The 17,837-nt window shown below is 51.0% G+C and overlaps 1 protein-coding gene across 2 annotated transcripts in view; it reads left to right on the top strand.

Moving 5' to 3' along the window:
• The first annotated feature begins 1,872 nt into the window (after window positions 1-1,872).
• The window catches only part of ITGA9 (integrin subunit alpha 9), a 332,491-nt gene continuing 316,526 nt past the window's right edge, over window positions 1,873-17,837 (top strand). The window contains exon 1 of one of the 2 annotated variants that reach the window (XM_044754042.2): window positions 1,873-2,371. In XM_044754042.2, the coding sequence (XP_044609977.1) occupies window positions 2,187-2,371 (185 nt within the window). In that variant the 5' untranslated portion in view covers window positions 1,873-2,186. Of the gene's footprint in view, window positions 2,372-4,219; window positions 4,360-17,837 lie in introns of those variants that run through there. The other variant, XM_070493860.1, reaches the window with a different exon arrangement.

Raw genomic sequence — 17,837 nt, 5'->3', positions numbered from 1 at the left:
ATGTTAGTTGCTTGACCTTTCCCCATCTTACTTTCCTCATCTGTAAAATGGGAATAACAGTACTTATTTTAAAGAGATGTTGCAAGCATTAAAAACTAATGCATGGAACATACTTGGCACATAGCTGCCTGATGATTGGTGGTGTTCCCTTCTTTCCCCTCACTCTTTCTCTGCAGTCATTGGGGCCCTTGGGACCACAGGCCTATTCTGATATGCCTGTGAGCAGCTGGGAGCTGGTGGTCAAGGAGGTAGAGCTCTCATGTTTTTCTTGGGGATCCTGTATTATAACTCAAGGCTGGTTTTGGAGCACGGGCTCATGCAACAGCTAGATGGTGAGTGCTGGGGTAGGGAGTTCTGCTTCTACGGATTTGTGGGACACATTTACTTGAGAAAAAAGTGTGCCAGTAATGATGTGGTTTTGGTTCTCAAACTTTAGCATGCATAAGAAGCACAGATTGTTAAACACAGATTGCTAAATGGGCAAAGGACCTGAATAGACATTTCTCCAAAGAAGATATACAAATGGCCAATAAGCCCATGAAAAGATGCTCAACATCACTAATCCTTAGGGAAAAGCAAATCAAAGCCACAATGAAATACCATCTCACACCCATTAGGGTGGCTACTGTGTAAGAAAACAAAAAAACAGAAAATAAGTGTTGCAAGAATGTAGAAATATTGGAACTCTGTGCACTGTTTGTGGGGATGTAAAATGGTACAGCCACTGTGGAAAAAAGTATGGTGGTTCCTCAAAAATATTTAAACATAGAGCTACCATAGGATCTAGCAATTTCACTTTTGGTTACCCTAAAGAATTGAAGGCAGTTATCGCAAACAGAACATAGGTTCGTAACAGTATTAGTCACAATAGCCAAAAGGTGGAAGCAAACCAAGTGTCCACCAAGGGACTGATAAAGAAAATGTGGTACATACATGATGGAATGTTATTCGGCCTTAAAAAGGAAGGACATTCTGACGCACGCTATAAAGTAGATGAATCTTGAGGGCATTATGCCAAGTGGAATAAGTCGATCACAAGAAGACAAATATTGTATGATTTCACTCACTTGAGGTGCTTAGAGCAGTCAAATTCACAGACAGAAAGGAGAAGGTGGTTGCCTGGGCTGGGGGGCGGGGGAGAAATGGGGAGTCATTGTTTTACGGATATAGAGTTTCAGTTTTGCAAGATAAAAACGTTCTAGAGACTGGTGGCGGTGCGTGCGCAACATTGTAAATTGTACTTAATGCCGCTAAACTGTACACTTAAAGATGATTAAGGTGGTAAATTCTATGTTATGTGTATCTTGTCACAATTAGATACACTCACAACTGGGCCCCAACCCCCAGAGCTTCTGATTCGGTAGGGCTCCAGTGGGACCTACTGGTCTGCATTTCTAACCGGTTCCCAGGTGACTTTGATGCTGCTGGTGCGGAGACCACCCTTAGGGATCAATGGTGTAGAAGACCGGTGAGTATAACCTGGAGGGATACTCTGCGCACTCCCACGTGGCTACTGTTATTAACAACTACAGCTGGCGTTTACTGAGCGCTTGCCTCCTGCAGGTTATCTCACAGCTGGGTGAAGGGGCAGTAGATGGGCAGGGCTAGAATCTAAACTCGATCCTTCACAGGCTTCCTTTGGTCCTTGGTGTGAGCGTGAGACTGAGAGGGAAGGAGAGACGCAAACAGACCTAGCAGGGCCGGCAGAACTCGCAGCTGTGGAGAGGATTAGGGTCGCCGGGACCCCAAGCGCCCAGGGCGCGGCGGGGAGGTGGGGCCGCCGGAGGCTTCCTGGCGGGTCCCGCGCTCTCTCCGGCCAGCTAGGCGCGTGGGGCTCGCGGCCCGCAGGGGGCGCCGCTGCGCCGTCCCGCCGCCGGCAGCCCAGGCCGCCCACCCCGCGGGCGCGCCTCTCCGCAGTCCAGAGCCGCCCGGCCCGGGACCCGCTCGCCGAGCGCGCAGACTTCTCGGCTGGACTGAGGACGCCGCCCGCTCCGGGCCGGCCGTGTGCTCGCCTTCGGCGTCCGCTCGGCCTACCGCCCCCGGCCCGGCGCCGCATCCCGCCCGTGCCCGAGTGCAGAGCTCCAGCCCCGGGAGCCTCCCGGCCGTCGGCGGACCCCGCGGCCCCGCCGCCGGTGCGCTCGGCGCCCTGCTCGCGGGGCAGAGGGGAGGGCGGCGGCCGGCTGGGGATGGGCGGCCCGGCGGCGCGGAGGGGCGCCGGGGGACTCCGCGCGCTGCTCCTGGCGCTGGTGGCCGCGGGGACCCCCGCGGGCGCCTACAACCTCGACCCGCAGCGCCCCGTGCGCTTCCAGGGGCCCGCCGGTTCCTTCTTCGGCTACGCGGTGCTGGAGCATTTCCACGACAACACGCGCTGGTGAGTGCCCTCCCGCTCCCCGACCCCGGCCCGCCGCCCGGGCCCCAGCCCCCGGCCGGCCGCCGCCGCCGCCTTTCCGGCCTCCTCCACGCCGCCGTCCCGAGGGGGCGATTTAAATGTCTCCGCTGCGCGCAGCTCGGCCGCAGAGGAAAGGCGAGGAGGACGGAGGACGCGGGTCCCAGGGGGCGCCCAGAGTCGGAGGGACCGGGCCGGGCGCATCCCCGGGGTCCCAGCCCCGAGTGTGCGAGAGAATCGCTGGCGTTGACCCCCTCGGCCTCCCCGCCAGACTCGGCTTAACTGTGTTGGTCGCAAAGTAACTTGGCTCCTATGTCTCCGAGGGGCCGCTGCTGGCCCGGCTGGCACCCTGAACGCCGCACGCCCCAGGAGACACGGGGTGCAGACTCCTCCGTTTTGGGGAACTCTTGTCAGCCCCACCCGCCTCTCCGGCGCCTCTGAGCGCAGGAAGCTGAGTAACTGGGGATGTGAGGGGAATAGGCTGTGTGCGCGTGTGGGGGAAGTGGGGCTCCCCAGAGGCCAAGTGTCTGGGAACCAGAGGGGCGCAGTGGAGCCCAGATGCCCCCCCTCCCCCCGCCCCCAAAGCCCTCTGCGGAAGCGGGCTGAGAGGGTCCAGGATGCGGGGAAGGAGGGTGGACCAGGACCCTGAGTGCTGAGGCCAGTGGGTGATTTCTGGGGCAGTTTGGGCCTTATTTCACATAGGTCGGCTGGAGACAAGCACCAGGAGCCTTAGGAGAGGGATGTGGTTCTGTAGAGGTCAACGAGGCTAGTTGCCCCCTGAGTGTCCCCCTAAGAATCGCAAGGGGTGGGAGCTTCCCCCACTGAGCACCATGAGCTAAGGGGTGTAAAGCTTGGGTGTCCAGCCCCAAAGGAGGGGAGACTGGTCCCTCCTTGACCCTTTCTGGTGGACAAGAGGTATGAAACAGCCACACAAGGGTTACCTCTTCATCAAAGAGAGTTTGACTGGGATCATTCCCCTATTTAAGGTCATGCCCCAGCCTGGGTAACAAGCAGTCTGGGATTGGTTTTATTGTGTGGTCACCAACCTTAGTGTGAGCATCCTTAGGGGTTGCAGGCTGGGGGCTAGGTCAGTGAGGTGTGTGTTCTAGCATGTCGTGCTGCCAGAGAGTCACTGCTCTGACTTGGACAGAGGCTGATGGAAAAGGGAGGGTTTGCAGATCTGAGTCCTCAAGCATTGCTGGAAAAGTGGGGACTCTGTGACCAGCCAGCCCGTTAACAATTGTGCTGTTCAGGAGAGCTGCCTCCTAGAGAACCAGTTTTAAGTCCGTGTGTAGCTCCTCTCCAGTTCCACATCTCCCTCCCTGCCTTTACCCCAGTTGCTGAGTTTAAGGCCAGACTGTGTATTCCTGCACTTGCTGAATCCCCTTTTTAAAGCAAAGCAGGCTGAACACCTTTTCTGTGTCCCCCACGCCCAGAGTCCACGGTGGGTTTTGGATTTGGTAGAGAAGGCAGCCTGGGCAAAAGCAATTGGAGAAGCCATCCCAGAATCCTAGGCTGCGCTCTGGGGCTGTGTGACCTTGGCACAAAGCATGTGGGGAGAGCTGTCAAAAATAGAAGGGCTGCTCCGGGCAGGGGGCTACTGAGGGAGGCAGGCAGGGGAGCTGGAGTGCGCTGTGGGATCGGCAGCTGCGGGGCTTGTGTGCCTGGGAGCTCTTGAAGCTCTTTGAGGAGGGAGGGGTGCCAGGACCCTATCACCTGGGTTTGGATGGGCCACAGGTCAGAGCTGCCCCAGCAGGGGAACTACTGGGGGTAGTCAAGAGCAGATCTGACCTGGGAAAAGAGCTGAGCCTGCTTTATTTTAAAAAGGGGATGAGGAACAGCTGTGCAATGGGACTAGCTCTGGCAAGTGCAGGGAAAGACGGTCTGGCCTTCAACTCTGCACCCAGGATAAACGGCAGAGAGGGTGTGGAACTGGACACTGCTGCTGGTGCATGGCCTTGGTGCCACTGCAGGTGTGGGGCAGGTATTTCAGGCGGCCTTAGGAAGCCGTGCAGCCAGGCTGCTGGTCTCAGAAGTCCCCTCTGCTTCTGACACTGAGCGGGCCGCTTTTTCTATTGGAGCGCTTGTCCCTGTAGTTTTTCAGGTACCAACTAAGCTCTCTGGAAATGTTTTTAAAGCAGATTTTCTCTTTCCCTCCCCCCCCGCCTTAATTTCGTCTTAGTTTTTGCTTATCTCCTTGATTTCTTCCTCTTGCTGCTTTTTCCAAGTATTTTCCTATCCCTTTTCTCTCCTCTCCCTTTCCCCCCAGTATTCTTGTCCTAGACCTTGAACATTATTCTCTGATTATGTAGCCCCGTCTTGGTAAACCGTGGCCTTTGATGCAGGAGACTTCCAACCTCTCCTCCTTTCTCCTTTTTCTAGAGGCTAGACTTACTGCAAGACTAAAGAAACTTCCGTCAAAGGCCTCTTACTTGAGTGGACCCCTACTAAGGCTCTGTGTCTAATTTTATACTGAATTTTGTATTAGTTTTCTTAAAGGTAGTCACCCTAAATTGAGAAGATTCAGGCCCTGTGGAACCTGGACCTACTCTAGGTCTCTGCCTTAACTTTCAGCTCTGGAGTTGGTTGATTGACTTAGTGACCGATTGTTGGTCTCTTTCTACCCGGCAGCCCCTGGGCCCTGGATCTTTTGGCCCTGCTTGAGGGATGTGTAGGTTGTTTCCAATTATTCACGATTATAAACAGCAGCGGGGGTAAACATCCTTTTAACTAGAGTCTTGCGGACATCCTTTATTATTTCCTTCGAGTAAATTCCTGGGCTTAGAATTGCTGGGTCAGAGAGGAGGGAGGTCTTAAGGCATTTTCCATGCATTTCCAAAGGGTTGGTGAAGCTAAAGTGTGTACTTTCGAGAAATGAATTAGCTTCCTCAGGCACTGGAGTTTTGGAGTAACTTACCAAACGGTGGCCCCAGTGCAATAGAAGAGCATAGCAGCCTGCATGAGGGGGTACTTAAAAAGGTCACAGACAGTCAAAATGAGTGGGAAGGTAAGTGATGGATGTGAGAAGGAAAAGTAACATATTGAAACTCTCAAAGGAAAAGAAGGCAAATGTTAATTAAGCCCTGTGTCAGGTGTCTTTCTTCTTGAGAAGAAATTCCTCTTTAGCTTCTTAATTCAATATTAGTGGCTTAGTAAGTTTGCTTCATGCTAATTAAACATTTTTTACAGGTGGAAGGATTTGTTGTATGTAGGGTGAGGGATTGAGAAGAATGTGCTGGAGGGGCAGGGAGAGAGACCAGGCTCCAGGGTCAGCGTGGGCTCTGTGGGTGGCAGAGCAGAGGGTTCCCAGTGTTAAGGGGTCCCAGACGCACATCGCCAAGCACGCATATGTGCTCTGTCAGGAGAACTGGCGCTTCTCTAATCCTGTAACTGAGTGTTCCTAGCAGTTCTTCTTAAACCCAAATTGTCACTGATCAGAAAGTCCTGCGTTTGTGTAAGGGATGGGAGTGACCTTGCTTTCTGAGCGCTGGGGGCTTCTGCACTCACATTGCGTTGAGAACAGAGCCCTAGACCCAGCCTCTCTCAAAGCGTTTGGCTTGACTGGTCCCTCTGTTGATGTGCTCTGGGCAGTGAGAGTTGTCCCTGTGGCGAGGTGGGCCAGAATAACTTAGGCGGTGTTACAGATGTCATTTGTATGGTTTGGATTCAAACATGCAAGTGACTCAGTTTCCTCTTTTCCAGGGACACCCAGAGGGTGTCTGACTGCCCAGAGCTATTTTCCTCTCCTCTACTTTCCACCCCCCGGGTCTTCTCGCACCCTTTGAACAACAGCAGTGGGTGCCAGGGAACATGGACAAAGCCTGTTTCTGTCCCTTCCCTTAGACATGGACCTGTTCCTCAGCTGCAGGGCAGACAACTGTGACACCCTGTGATATAAATAAATGCAGCCCGGCTGGCGTCCAGCCCCCAGAGTGGGTTTCTTTCACACCCCTCCCCTTCCCTCCTTCCTCTCTGCCCCAGACGCCCTGGAGTCTGAGGTGGTGGGGTGCACTGGCTTCCTTTCTGGCGATGTGCTTCCTGCTCCATCTCCTGGGACACATCAAGATGGCTGTGCTCAGGCACAGAGCAAGTGCTCGGAAATGGAAGACGCGCCGGCTTTTTGCTTTGTTAAGGTTGTCAGAGCATCATTCAGTGAGGAATAGGAGGCAATTCAGAGCCAAGGAGAACGCAGCATCCTCAATTTGCATTAAGGCTGAGAGTTAAAAGAACAAGCCAGACAGTTCTGCACTGCCAGTGTCATTGCCACTAGCCAGATGTATTGCTATTTAAATTAAAATTAATTACAAGCAAATAGAATTAAGAGTGCTGTTCCTCAGTCGTGCTAGCCACGTTTCAAGTTTTCAATTGCCACATATGGCTAGCGGCTACTGTATTGGACAGCACACAGAACATTTTCATCATCACAGAAATTTCTCCTGGACAGCGCTGGTTTAAAGCAATGACTTAACTCTTACAGGACTAGACAAAGATCAAAAGGTGATATAAGAAAAAGAAAAGTCAACCCTTGGCATATTTGAATATTAAAACAAACAGGCGTGCTTAAATTTAACTGAAAACTAATAGTGGACAGGCAAAGAGGCTGAATTCTTTCTCTTTTCATTTCTCAAACATTGGAGTGCCTCTTCTGTGCTAAGGGGTAGGGACTCAAGAATGAGAAATCTACTCACAATCTGATGGGTGGGAAGATCTTGGGGTTCTACTCTTGTCTCAGGCCAACTATAAGATATGGGCTCTGATGAGGGAGAGGCTTGTCCTTGGGCAGTCATTGGTTGTTCAGAGGGGCAGAGGAGAGACCTTGTGAGGGTAAAACCTTTAGAAGAGGGACCCTGGGACCATGACCTCCCCCCTCCCTCCAGTCTTTGTGAGGAGACACCAGAAATGGCGGTGGCAGCTGTGCCTTCTCATAACCTCTGTGGTGGACGTCTCTGCCGGCTTCTTCTGTCCCATGCCAGGCTCTCAGGCGGGCATGTAGCTCCACTTCCCCATCTGGATTTTCTGCGAATAGCTTTTTCAGACCTTGTTCCTGGTTCTCACTGGCCCTGCAGAGCCTTTCTCAAGCTCCCAGGAAGGGATCACATGTGTATGAGGCCCAAGTTCTAAAGGCACCCAGAAAACGTCTCTCGAGGTTTCCGGGGAGTTCTCTGAAGCTCTTGAGAAGCTGGTGAGGGTGCTGTTTCCTGAGCTAGTGCTGAAAGCTGGCTGGAGCAGAGGCAGCTGTCTTGCCCAAGGGAGAACCTTCCAGGGCAAGAAGACAGACTCTTCTCAGCCAGTCACTAACAGCCCTGAGTGTGAGGGTGTGAAGGGCCGGGCCCCAGCCAGCTCTGATTCCCTGGTGATGTGCTGCTGCTCAGGAAATGGTCTTCTTCTGATAACTCTTATTGTGTCTGGGGAAATGTCGTTTTTTACATTTATTAAAAGCAGCCAGGGTGTCCTCAGAAATAATTTGCTTTTAAGGGAGTAGCATGTAACCTTAAGAAATGAAAATGAATGATTCCATCAGATAGTATTTGCTGGGCATCTACAAGGGGTCAAATGCTTTCCCAGGTGTAATAGTCTTTAGCTGAATCTTTGGGGCTACCTGATGAGTGGTTTCCAGTTTGCCAGTCAGGGAATGGAAGCTTACCGCAGCCTCAGTGATCAACGCACATTGACTGGGGGCTTGGGTCCGTTCACATCCTCTGGGAAGCAGATGCTAGACAGACAGGAGTGCAAGAGAATTGTTGGGGGGCAGCAGTAAGGCCTATGAAAGAACAAGGGGGATGAAACAGGATTGGGCAGGGAGAGCCTCAGACTTTGATGCAGATCTGATTAAAGTCTCAGCCAACTCAACAGGACCCTCCCCCCCACACCCACATCAGTCACGGGCTACAGCTGCCTGGGAAGAGCAGCAATCAAGCTGAGGCCACACAGCAATCCTGACGGGGCTGCAGCTGGAGGCTGTCAGCTGACTGCCCCCTTGAGCTGAACGGCACGAGATGACGCACACCTTCATGGCTGCCATCGAGCCCATCGTGTGTGAATTGCTGTGTTAGAAAAGTACGAGTCGTGTTCCTCGGCCTCCAGTTGTGGCTGGGGAGCGTTTGTGCCACAGTATCAGTGTGGGGAGCGTTAGGATTGGCTGTGGGCTGTTGGAACTGATCCAGAAGCAGACACCAGATCCTCTTGCTGCCACCTGACTCATAGGTGCCTCTTACTGATGTCAGGGAAGTCTCAGGTGAGGGAGAAGGAAGAGAGCTCCAGCTTACTTTGAGCCATCGGGCAGTTGATGAGTTCTCGACTAGAGGGAGCACAAGACCTCATCCCTGGTACCTTGTGAACCACAAATCCTTTAAGCCAAGTGGATTTGGCCACCAACCAAAGCAGAATAAAGTGTTTTATCATAACCCTCCTTTTTGCCAGAGGGAGGCTTAGGAAGCGAAAATGAATCCAAGATTGGGAAAAATCTAGTGTCTTTGAAACCACAGGCTCACTTGGTCCCCAATTCTGCTTTTTGGGAGAACAAAAAGCACTTCAGTTGTGAGTTTAAATTTGCAGCAGTAGCAATAATGGCAGCAGCAGCAGTACCATTCCTGAGTACTTAGCATGTGTCAAGTACTGTCCTACACGCTTTATCCATGTTAGCTCATTTAATGTTCCCTACAGTTGTTTTAGCCCCATTCACAACAGGGAGAACTGAGGTGCAGAGACGTTATTTGCCCAGGTCACACGGCGAGAGGGTGGTACAGCTGGGCCTCTGTCTCTCAGGAAGTCAAGAGTCTGAGTTTGGGGCTTCAAGGCATCTAACTGTCTGTCTTGTGAGGTTCTGTTCTGCCTGCTTTGCTGGAAAAGTTTTGGAATTGCAGTACTGGTAACTCCCCTGTGACACCCTTTAGGGGTGCTTATTCATGACCCACTGGCTACCTGTGGGGGTACTAGGGTTCTGCTTTCCAGGGATACTGGATCACTGGGTAGACAGGGACCCAGTGATTTTTTTGCCAGGGACGTTTATAGGGTCTGTTCTCACATCGAGTCTGTCTGATGTTAAGACAGAAGTGTCCTAGGAGAGGTGGAGCATTCTGGAATATTCCATGTATCCATCTAACCTCCCTGGGCTGCTTTTGTTACCATCCCTCCATCTGCTAACATTGAGTCTTCCTGGTTCCCACTGCTTATTTAAACTCTGTTTGGAGAGTGGATGGGGAAGGTACCCAGGGTGGCCAGTGTTTAGGATTTACCCCTGGAATTGTAACTTTATTAAAGAAACCCACACAGAGTCAGACTTTCTGTGCTAGTGGCCAACAATATGTGAGAGGGATGATGTGTCCCTCAAAATCTGAACATCAAAAAGGGGTGAAACGAGTTTCCTTCATCTCAGCTCATCCCTGGGTGTACTTAAGCCCAGGTGGTCCCTCCCGCCCCTTTCCAACCGTCTAGTGTAAAATGTGCAATGTGCGCAGACCCCAGAGCAGACATGACGCGGCTCTTAGTACCTTTTCTCCACCAGGATGGGTCCTGGAGTGTCGATGTTCCAGGCTCGGGAATGGGTTCTTCCTGGCTCTGCCTTCCTTATAACAGCCTCCAATACCCCAGCAATAACCAAATCTGTGGTTTCTGTGCCATAAAAGGTAGGTGCTGCCAAGACACACAAGTGCATGGTGACCTAGAGAGTGGGCGCAATGTCAGCCCTGTCCCCAGCCTGACTTAGCCCCCGTTTAGGAGCTGTGTGATCTTGGCAAATTACTTCAGGTCTTTGAACCTCGTTCCCTCCTCTGCAAAAGAGAGGAGTAAGAGTTTCTCCCTCATGTTGTTGGGGCGTTAGATGAGATGATGTCTGCAAAGCCTGAAACACAGCATGCAGCACCCAGTAAACCCCTGATAAATACTAGTCATTATTTCTATTGTTACTCTGATCTGACTTTTGAGACTAATGGTCTTCTTCACCCGGACTTTAAATGCTAAAAGGGTTTGCTTTCAGTACCTTTGTTCATTCATTCATTCACTTATCAAAATTCGCGGGTCAATACCAAGTACAGAAATGAATGAGTTAGTCTTGCATAAGACGCACTCTTCATTATGTATGGTCTCTAAAATTTTGGTCATGCTCTACCTAAATCTGCATTTTTGTGTATTCATTTACATCGTGTCTGCTTCCAAAAAGGATCTGAAATGGCTGCTTTAATTGGAGACCTGTGGGGTTGTAAATCCTAGAGTTTTGTGTGCCTCTTCCTTCTCTCAGAGCAGCTGGGAGGCCACCCTGTTATGGGGAGCTCTGGCCCTCATCCCAGGCTCCAGATAAGTCTAGGAGGTAGGGCTATGGTTCCAAGGTAGGGTGGTGGTGATAATTTTGGCAAAAAAAAAAAAAAAAAAAAGTAAAGTATTGACCTACTTTTCTCAGAAGAGAACATTATCACAAGAAAACCAACAGGAAGGCTTCAAGGCTTTTACTCAGTCTCCCAGAATTCTGTAGCTTGCTCTGCCTTTTGGGTTTTAAAATTTACTTGATGCTCTTAGGTAGAGAAGGAAAACATTGGCCCTTTTGCCGTGCTTCCTTCTCCAGCTGCCTCCTCGCAGTGCATCTGCTGACACCCAAGCCCCTGGCCCGGGGCAGCAGCCTCTGAGGACCTTTCACTCCCTGACAGGGTGGCAAGGGGTGCTGATGCCTCTCTTAGAGGGGACCCTGCCTGTGTCTCTGCTCTTTCCCGCTTGACATGGAACTCCGTCTGTTTCATTCTGACTCAGCAGTTTCTCATATGGATTGCACCCCTCTCCCTCCCTTTGCTTACTCCAACCTAGGGTTCCCAGAATAAAAATCATTATTATTGCAGCCTTCTGTGAGTCCTTCCTGAGTATCGAGGTGCTATGCTCATGGTCACCCTGAGGCAGTGGGGCTACTATAGCTGAGGCACAGAAACCAACTCCAAGGTTACCAAGAGATTGCCGAGTTGTGATTTGAACCCAGGTGGACCTGACTGAATGTTCATCTGGCTCTTCTCAGGGTTGGCTGTGCTGCCCTCCCCACCCCCATCAAGCCCTTGGTCAAGGTCTTGGCTTCCTGAGGAGGAAGAAAAAGTGCCCTGGTGCTTCTTTTAGGAGCATTTCTGTCTGTTCTTGGCCTTGGCAGATGAAAGATCCTACCCTGCTCTCGAAGGTCGGGCCATCCTGGGTGCATGGCCCCCTCCCAATACTTACTGGTTCCTTCTGTGCCTCGCCACTGCCCTGGGCAGGGGTCTGTGTATGGGTTTTGTTTTAGAGAGAAGGGAGGGTTGAGTGGCCAGGGGACTTGCCCACAGCCACACGGCTGGAGAGGAGCTGGCACACTCTTCAGGGTAGTTTCCACCACCTCACTCTGCCTTTCTCATTTCAGGCCCTCCATAAAGTCCATGGTCCTGGTTGGCAGTGAGATTCCTTTGGGGGAAGGCAAGGCCACCAGGCAGTTAAAGGGGCAGTAGCAGCAGTTCTCAGCTGTGGAGTTGGATTCCTGGGTTGGACTCAGGAGCAACTGGTGGGTGATGGGGGTACCACGGTCCAGTTCCCGTCAGAGGTGGCGTGCCCTAGCTTGACGAGGTATCTGTTTCCTATGGCTGCAGTATTGCTGTATAACAAACTACCCTAAAACTCAGCGGCTTAAACCAATCACCATTTATTAGTTCATGATTCTGTGGTTGGAAGTTTAGGCTGGGTAGAGCTGGTGGTTCTGTTCTCAGCTGGGCTCACTCATGCATCTGGGGTCGGCACCTGGGTTGGCTGGTTGGCTGGCTGGTCGGCTGGTCTAGAATGGCTCATCTCTGCTCCATGTGTCTTTCATCCTCCAGTAGCCTGGGCTTGTACATACACCTGGTATCTGGGCCATTGGATGTCTCATTGCCAAGGGAACAATCAGAAGTGTGTGTAGTCTCTTGAAGCTTAGACTGAGAAGTCAAACCATGCCGCTTCTGTCACATTCTCTTGGCCAATGCAGGTTACAGGGCTAGCCCACATTCAAGAGAAGGGGGAAACAGATTCCACTTCCTCATGGAAGGGGCTGCAAGGTCATGTTGAAAAGGGCGTGGATACAGGAAGTTTGGAGAATTATGGCTACTTTTGCAGTCTCTTACTAGTGGTGGAAGTGTCCTAGCCATTCCTGGATTTCTGTGATCTCAGCTGAAGGTCTGAACAAACTCCTGCCCTGGACACCAGGAAAGGGACTGAGATTCTAAGGATCTGTGCGTTCCTGGGGGTGCTGCCAAGAAGTGGAGCTGGGATGGGTTGGGTGCCAAGGTTTTTGGCTTGCTGCTCAGCATTCTGACATTTCTTTAAACACCTACTCTGTAGCAAGCACCATGCTAGGTGCTTTATAAACATCTTACTTTATAAACCTTACAAGAACTCTTATTACGTGCATTTTTCTTCCTCCTGCTTTACAGAGGAAGAAAACTGATGCTCAGGTAGTTGAGAAACTTGTCTGAGGTCACACAGCTTATTAGTGGTAGAGGCAGAATTTAAACCCCTGTGCTTCTTCCACTTCATCGCTCTGAGTAACTTGCCTCAGAGCTTAGAATTTAGGTGGAACTGTTAGTTTAAAACCCCTAAAAAGCAGTTAGTATCCACTGCTTAAACACCTGGAGCCTCAGTTTCCCCAAATGTAAAAAGAGGAGCTTCTGAGGCCTTTCAGGTTCCAAGGCTCCAGTTGGCAAGCATTGGCCCTAGAGAGCCGCTCCCTCTGGGAGTGAGGGGTTTGGTGTGGTCAGAGGTGGCTCTCCTGGCACCAGCTCTGCCTCTGCTCAAGTCTTGGCTATTTTTGCCCGGTAGGGGATGTGGAGCGCTTCCCAGGGCTTCCTTGCGGTGCGGTGGGCACACAGTGATTGAATTTGACTCATGTAACTGAAACGTGGGTCCCAGGGGAAGTTTTGGCTTGGGGATCAAAATGCATGAAAGCAAACCTAATGGGTTTAAGGTTTTTAATCCCCAGTTGCTGTCCTCAGTCTGGCTGTAATTCCGCCCTGTGGAATCACTGCTGTGGCATTTGTGGGGAGGGAGGCAGCCTCTGAGACACAGTCAGTTCAGAGCCTTCCCCAGGGAGGCAGCTCTGGCTCACTCCTTTTCTGCCACCTGCTCTCCAGGAAATTTACCTGCAGTTTGCTCTCAGGGTGTGAGGCATAGCTTCAGAGCAGGATGGGCAGCCGGACGGGAGCCTCTGTAGCCAGCTTGACCACACAGAGGTCAACCAGGGAAGTGGCCGTGTTGGAAAAATGGAGGGCATTTAAACAGCCACAGTAGGAGGGAGTTTGGGAGACTGGAAAGAGCATGCCTTGGATATGGACGCCCTGAGTTCAAGTCTCAGCTCTGCCAGTTAACAGCGGTATGAGCCCCCATCTCTGAGTAAAATGCACACAAGAAGTTGCCTGCCAGCGTTACCTTGAGCAAGGAATCAGACAACCTGTGAGCATCACTGGTGCTGGCAGATGATGGGCCCCCATTTCCAAATAGGCATATGAACGACTCATTAAGGGAGGCAGACCTCTGGGCAACACCATGCCAGAATGTAAACCTTTTAAGACAGCAAGAAGGTGTTGGAAATTCAGCCTGATGGGGAGGTGAAAGGCCTCTTTCAGTTCCAAACCCGGTCTGTCCTTTGGCATGATGGAGCTTCTACATCAGAGTTCTAACCTCGGAGTCACCTGCAGAGCCTCACGTGGGCTTTTTCAGTCAAGGTCATAGGTGTGCGCAGCTGGCAGCAGAGCGTCACTCGATGTCTGTTGGCCCCCCTTTTCCTCCTCTCTGGCTGATGTGGGGTGGGCAGAATAGGGGAGGGGGCACTGCCCTCAACTGCTGGGGTGCAGTCTGCAGCTTGGCATCTTACCCTGCTTTGTGGGCTCGGGCAGGTCCCAAGACCCTCTGGCTGCCTGCTTCTCCATCTGTAAAATGCAGATACGATTAGTGCCTCCCATAGGGCTGCAGTGAAGATTAAACGTGATTCTGCCCAGAAGGAGCCTAGCCCAGCACCTGCACGCTCCAAGTGCCGCATACATGCTGGTGGTCTTTGTGATGAGAAATCCAGGGCTCTGAGTTAATGAGAGAACTCGAAAATGTCTTTGAAGTTTGTGTGCATCTTTGGGGATGGGATAGGAGAGTTCCGCTTCTCAAGGGTCATCTGTTCATACTGCACATGATTATTTATAATCAGTGTGGGTATTTATATAGCACTTCTTAGACTATAAAGCACATGGAGAGCTTGTTAAAATGCATGTTCTAATTTAGTGGGGGCCTGCGATTCTGCATTTCCTTCAGGCTCCCAGGTGTTTTCCATGCTGCTGGTCCGAGGACCACACTTGAAGTAGCGAGCAAAGGTGAGAATCAGCCAGACGATTTATTGATGGGAGCCTGTGGGTGGGAACACACAGACCCTTTTATATGGTAACTGTACAGAGGAAAGAAACATCTTATTGTCTCATCAAGAGTGCTGGGGAAGATTTTGGGGAATGTTTGAAGTGGCTGGGATGTCTCCTTATAACTCAAAGAATGAGAAAACGCAGATGGCATCTTTTCGGTGGCTTGTCCTGAGCTCTGGGCCATTGCACTCTCTCCGTCTTGTGGGATCAGCCTGGCACATAGCCAGCTGAACTAACTTCAGAAAAGACAAGCTCATCGGCTGGCCTGCAGCAGCAGCCTTGCTGGCCGGCGGCCTAGGTAAAGAGCAGCGCCAGGCAGCAGAGGAAGCCACGATGTTCTGTAAACACAGAGATACAAGCTCCTTCTCCAGCATGCCACCCCCGTGAATGTCATGCACACGTGTGCACACACGCCCCCTTATCTCTTGCTTCATTTCCCATTATACAGGATTTGGGAAAAACCTCCTTATCTGATCAGCGGACTAAGAGTTTGAACCAGAGAGCTGTTATCAGCCATTGTTGTTAGAACCATTGAGTACCTTAGGCTTGGAAGGGAAAAATAATTCAGGTCCTTTCTCTGCTTCAGATTTGGTATAAATTTTGCCCCTCTCAGTCTTGGCTCTAGGCTGTAGAATCAGGACCTGGGATTTAAGGTCTCCAGGATCCCTTCCTGCTTGGATAAGATGTGAATCTGGGTCTGTAAATTGGGAGCAAGGGCACTGTCCGAAATGTCCAGGGTTCCGATGCCAATTTGGGGGACACGCGAGAGAAACAGCCTGTAGTTTCTTGTACCCCTTCCCTTTCCTTTCTGCAGGATGAATTCTCCCCCTTGTTTGTTTCTTGTGATTTTTATAAAATGAATTGCAAGTTGCGTTTATTCACTGTGCTGATGTAAATTTGGAGTTGCTGGGAGGTTTTGGACCCAGCCCTGTCCCACAGGGATTTTTGAGTGGAGGAGCATTTTGTGTTCCCCAGCATCTACAACCTGACATGTGGAGAGGCAGTGGATGTTTCAGCAGTTTAGATATGTCAAGCTGCTAATTCTTCTCACCTGTGAAAACATGACTGGTGTTAGAGGGAGCAACCCTTGGCTCGCCCTGGTGGCTCTAAAGCGCAGCCCCAGAAGCGAGGGGGGAAATTGATCCCTTAATGTGGCTTTCTCTGTACTGGAGTTTCGTTTTGTGTGTCATCATGCATTTGACTTAGAGCAGCCACGGGCCAGCCAAACTGCTCTTGTGCGGTGACGGAGGCGGTGTGGTCTGTTTGGGAAAGCGCCATGTGCTTGCTGAGATTTCCAAAGACTGTGGGTCCAGCCCTGCTTCTACTTGGGGATGCTGCAGCTGTGGCCCACCACGGGGAGGGGAGGCCGGAGGAGTGTGAGTTGCCCAGCAGCACCTGGACGGGCAGCTTCCTAGGGTGTTATTGAAAGGCCGCTGGGCAGGTTGGGTGCCCTCACTGTTGGGGGCCTGGCTCCTCTTACATCCCAGCATGGTGTTATTTGATTCCTCACAGAATCAAATGCAGACGCTCTAAGACTGACTTGGAAAGAAATGCTCCAGTAAGGGGTGGATCTCTCTGGTTCCTTGTGTCCTCAGAGATCCTTCATGTTCTGGATGTTGAGAGATTGGGCTCAGGGGCAGTGGGATCCACATGCCTTCCTGTGAAACTGACACCGTATCTCTGAGCCAGACTAGTGTGGGTGCCCCTTGTGATATCTGCCAGCCTTGCTGAAGGCCCGTCTGAGGATCTCGGACTTCTGTTGTATGATATGTAGATACCCAGCCCCGTGCTCAGCTGGAGTGTTGGTGGGGGAGCAGCCTCATTCTGAGGCCACGGTAGGGGTGTATGAGTGAATGTCTAAGATCCAAGATGAAAGTGGCTTTCAAGAAAAGGGAGGGCAGCCTTGGCCAGCTTTCCGTATCCCCAGGGAGGCTGTGTAGGGTCATTCTAACCTCTGCCAGACACCTTTTCCACAGGTACAAAATGGATAATACTTTGTATTCCAAGGCAAGTGGGAGATGATATATTTCGTAATGTGCCCAATACCTTTACAGGGTGAATTGCATCTGTTTCCAGGCTGCTTGAGATATGGAGCAACTCAAGTTCTCACTGAGTGGGGGCTTGGGATTTTCTACTTTTTGAACATCAGTGTGGATTTCGTTTAAAGTCTTATTGTACAAGTCCTTTTCCAAATGGCTCAAAGCTCAGCACCAACTGTGCCAATTGATTGGTGGTGGTTAGGATTCTCTGCATAGCTCTTTGGTTGATTGCTCTCTGGAAACAATGCATAAAATGGTAGGTCAAAATAGTTTTCATAACGTCTGGAGGGGAACTTGCTGCCAATACCCCCATGTTCTGCCCTCACACAGGACCGAGTGTGTCTCTTCTATCTTCTTGGAGTGTCTTGCTTTTTTTCCTCCAGTGGGGAAGGGCTCTGCTGGGGTTGGCCCATCCCCAAGGCAGCTTTCCAGTTCAAGGTGAAGGATGCAGAGCTTTGTTCTTGCCCCTGCTTGTAGGCGAACTATTCCATCTCTGTCCATGTTGGGATAGAGGATGAGGTTTATGATCCCACACTGCTGCGACTTCCTTCCTGTTTCCCATAAATGCACATTTGGGTGTGGTGGGGACACAGGAGGGAAGTGGCATCTCGAGGATTCTTATTTTTTATTTATTCACTTAATTTTTTTTATTGAAATGTAACACATCCAGAAAAATGCTTGTATCATTTATACAATTTAATGAATTATCATAGATTCGTGTAAACACCACTGAAGTCGAGAAACAGAGCATCATAAGCACCTCCAGAAGCCCCCTCTCCCTAATACAACCCGCTTGCTCCTCCCCAGAGGTGACTGTTATCCTGACCTCTAACACCGCAGTTAAATTTCACCTGCTTTTGAACTTCAGATAAATGGAAACAGGCAGTGAGTACATTATTGCCCTGATGTCTTTTGCTAAGTGTTATATTGTGAGATTCATCCATGGGGTTGCAGTTGGATGTTCACTGATTTTTGCTGCTGTGTAGAAAGCTGTTGTATTTCCATACCACAGTTTACTCGTCCATTCTAGCATTGATGGACCTT

Source organism: Equus asinus, chromosome 21, assembly GCF_041296235.1.
Source record: "Equus asinus isolate D_3611 breed Donkey chromosome 21, EquAss-T2T_v2, whole genome shotgun sequence".
Classification (NCBI taxonomy): domain Eukaryota; kingdom Metazoa; phylum Chordata; class Mammalia; order Perissodactyla; family Equidae; genus Equus; species Equus asinus.
The sequence above is the reverse complement of the archived record's forward strand: the minus strand, read 5'-3'. Positions and strand labels throughout refer to the sequence as shown.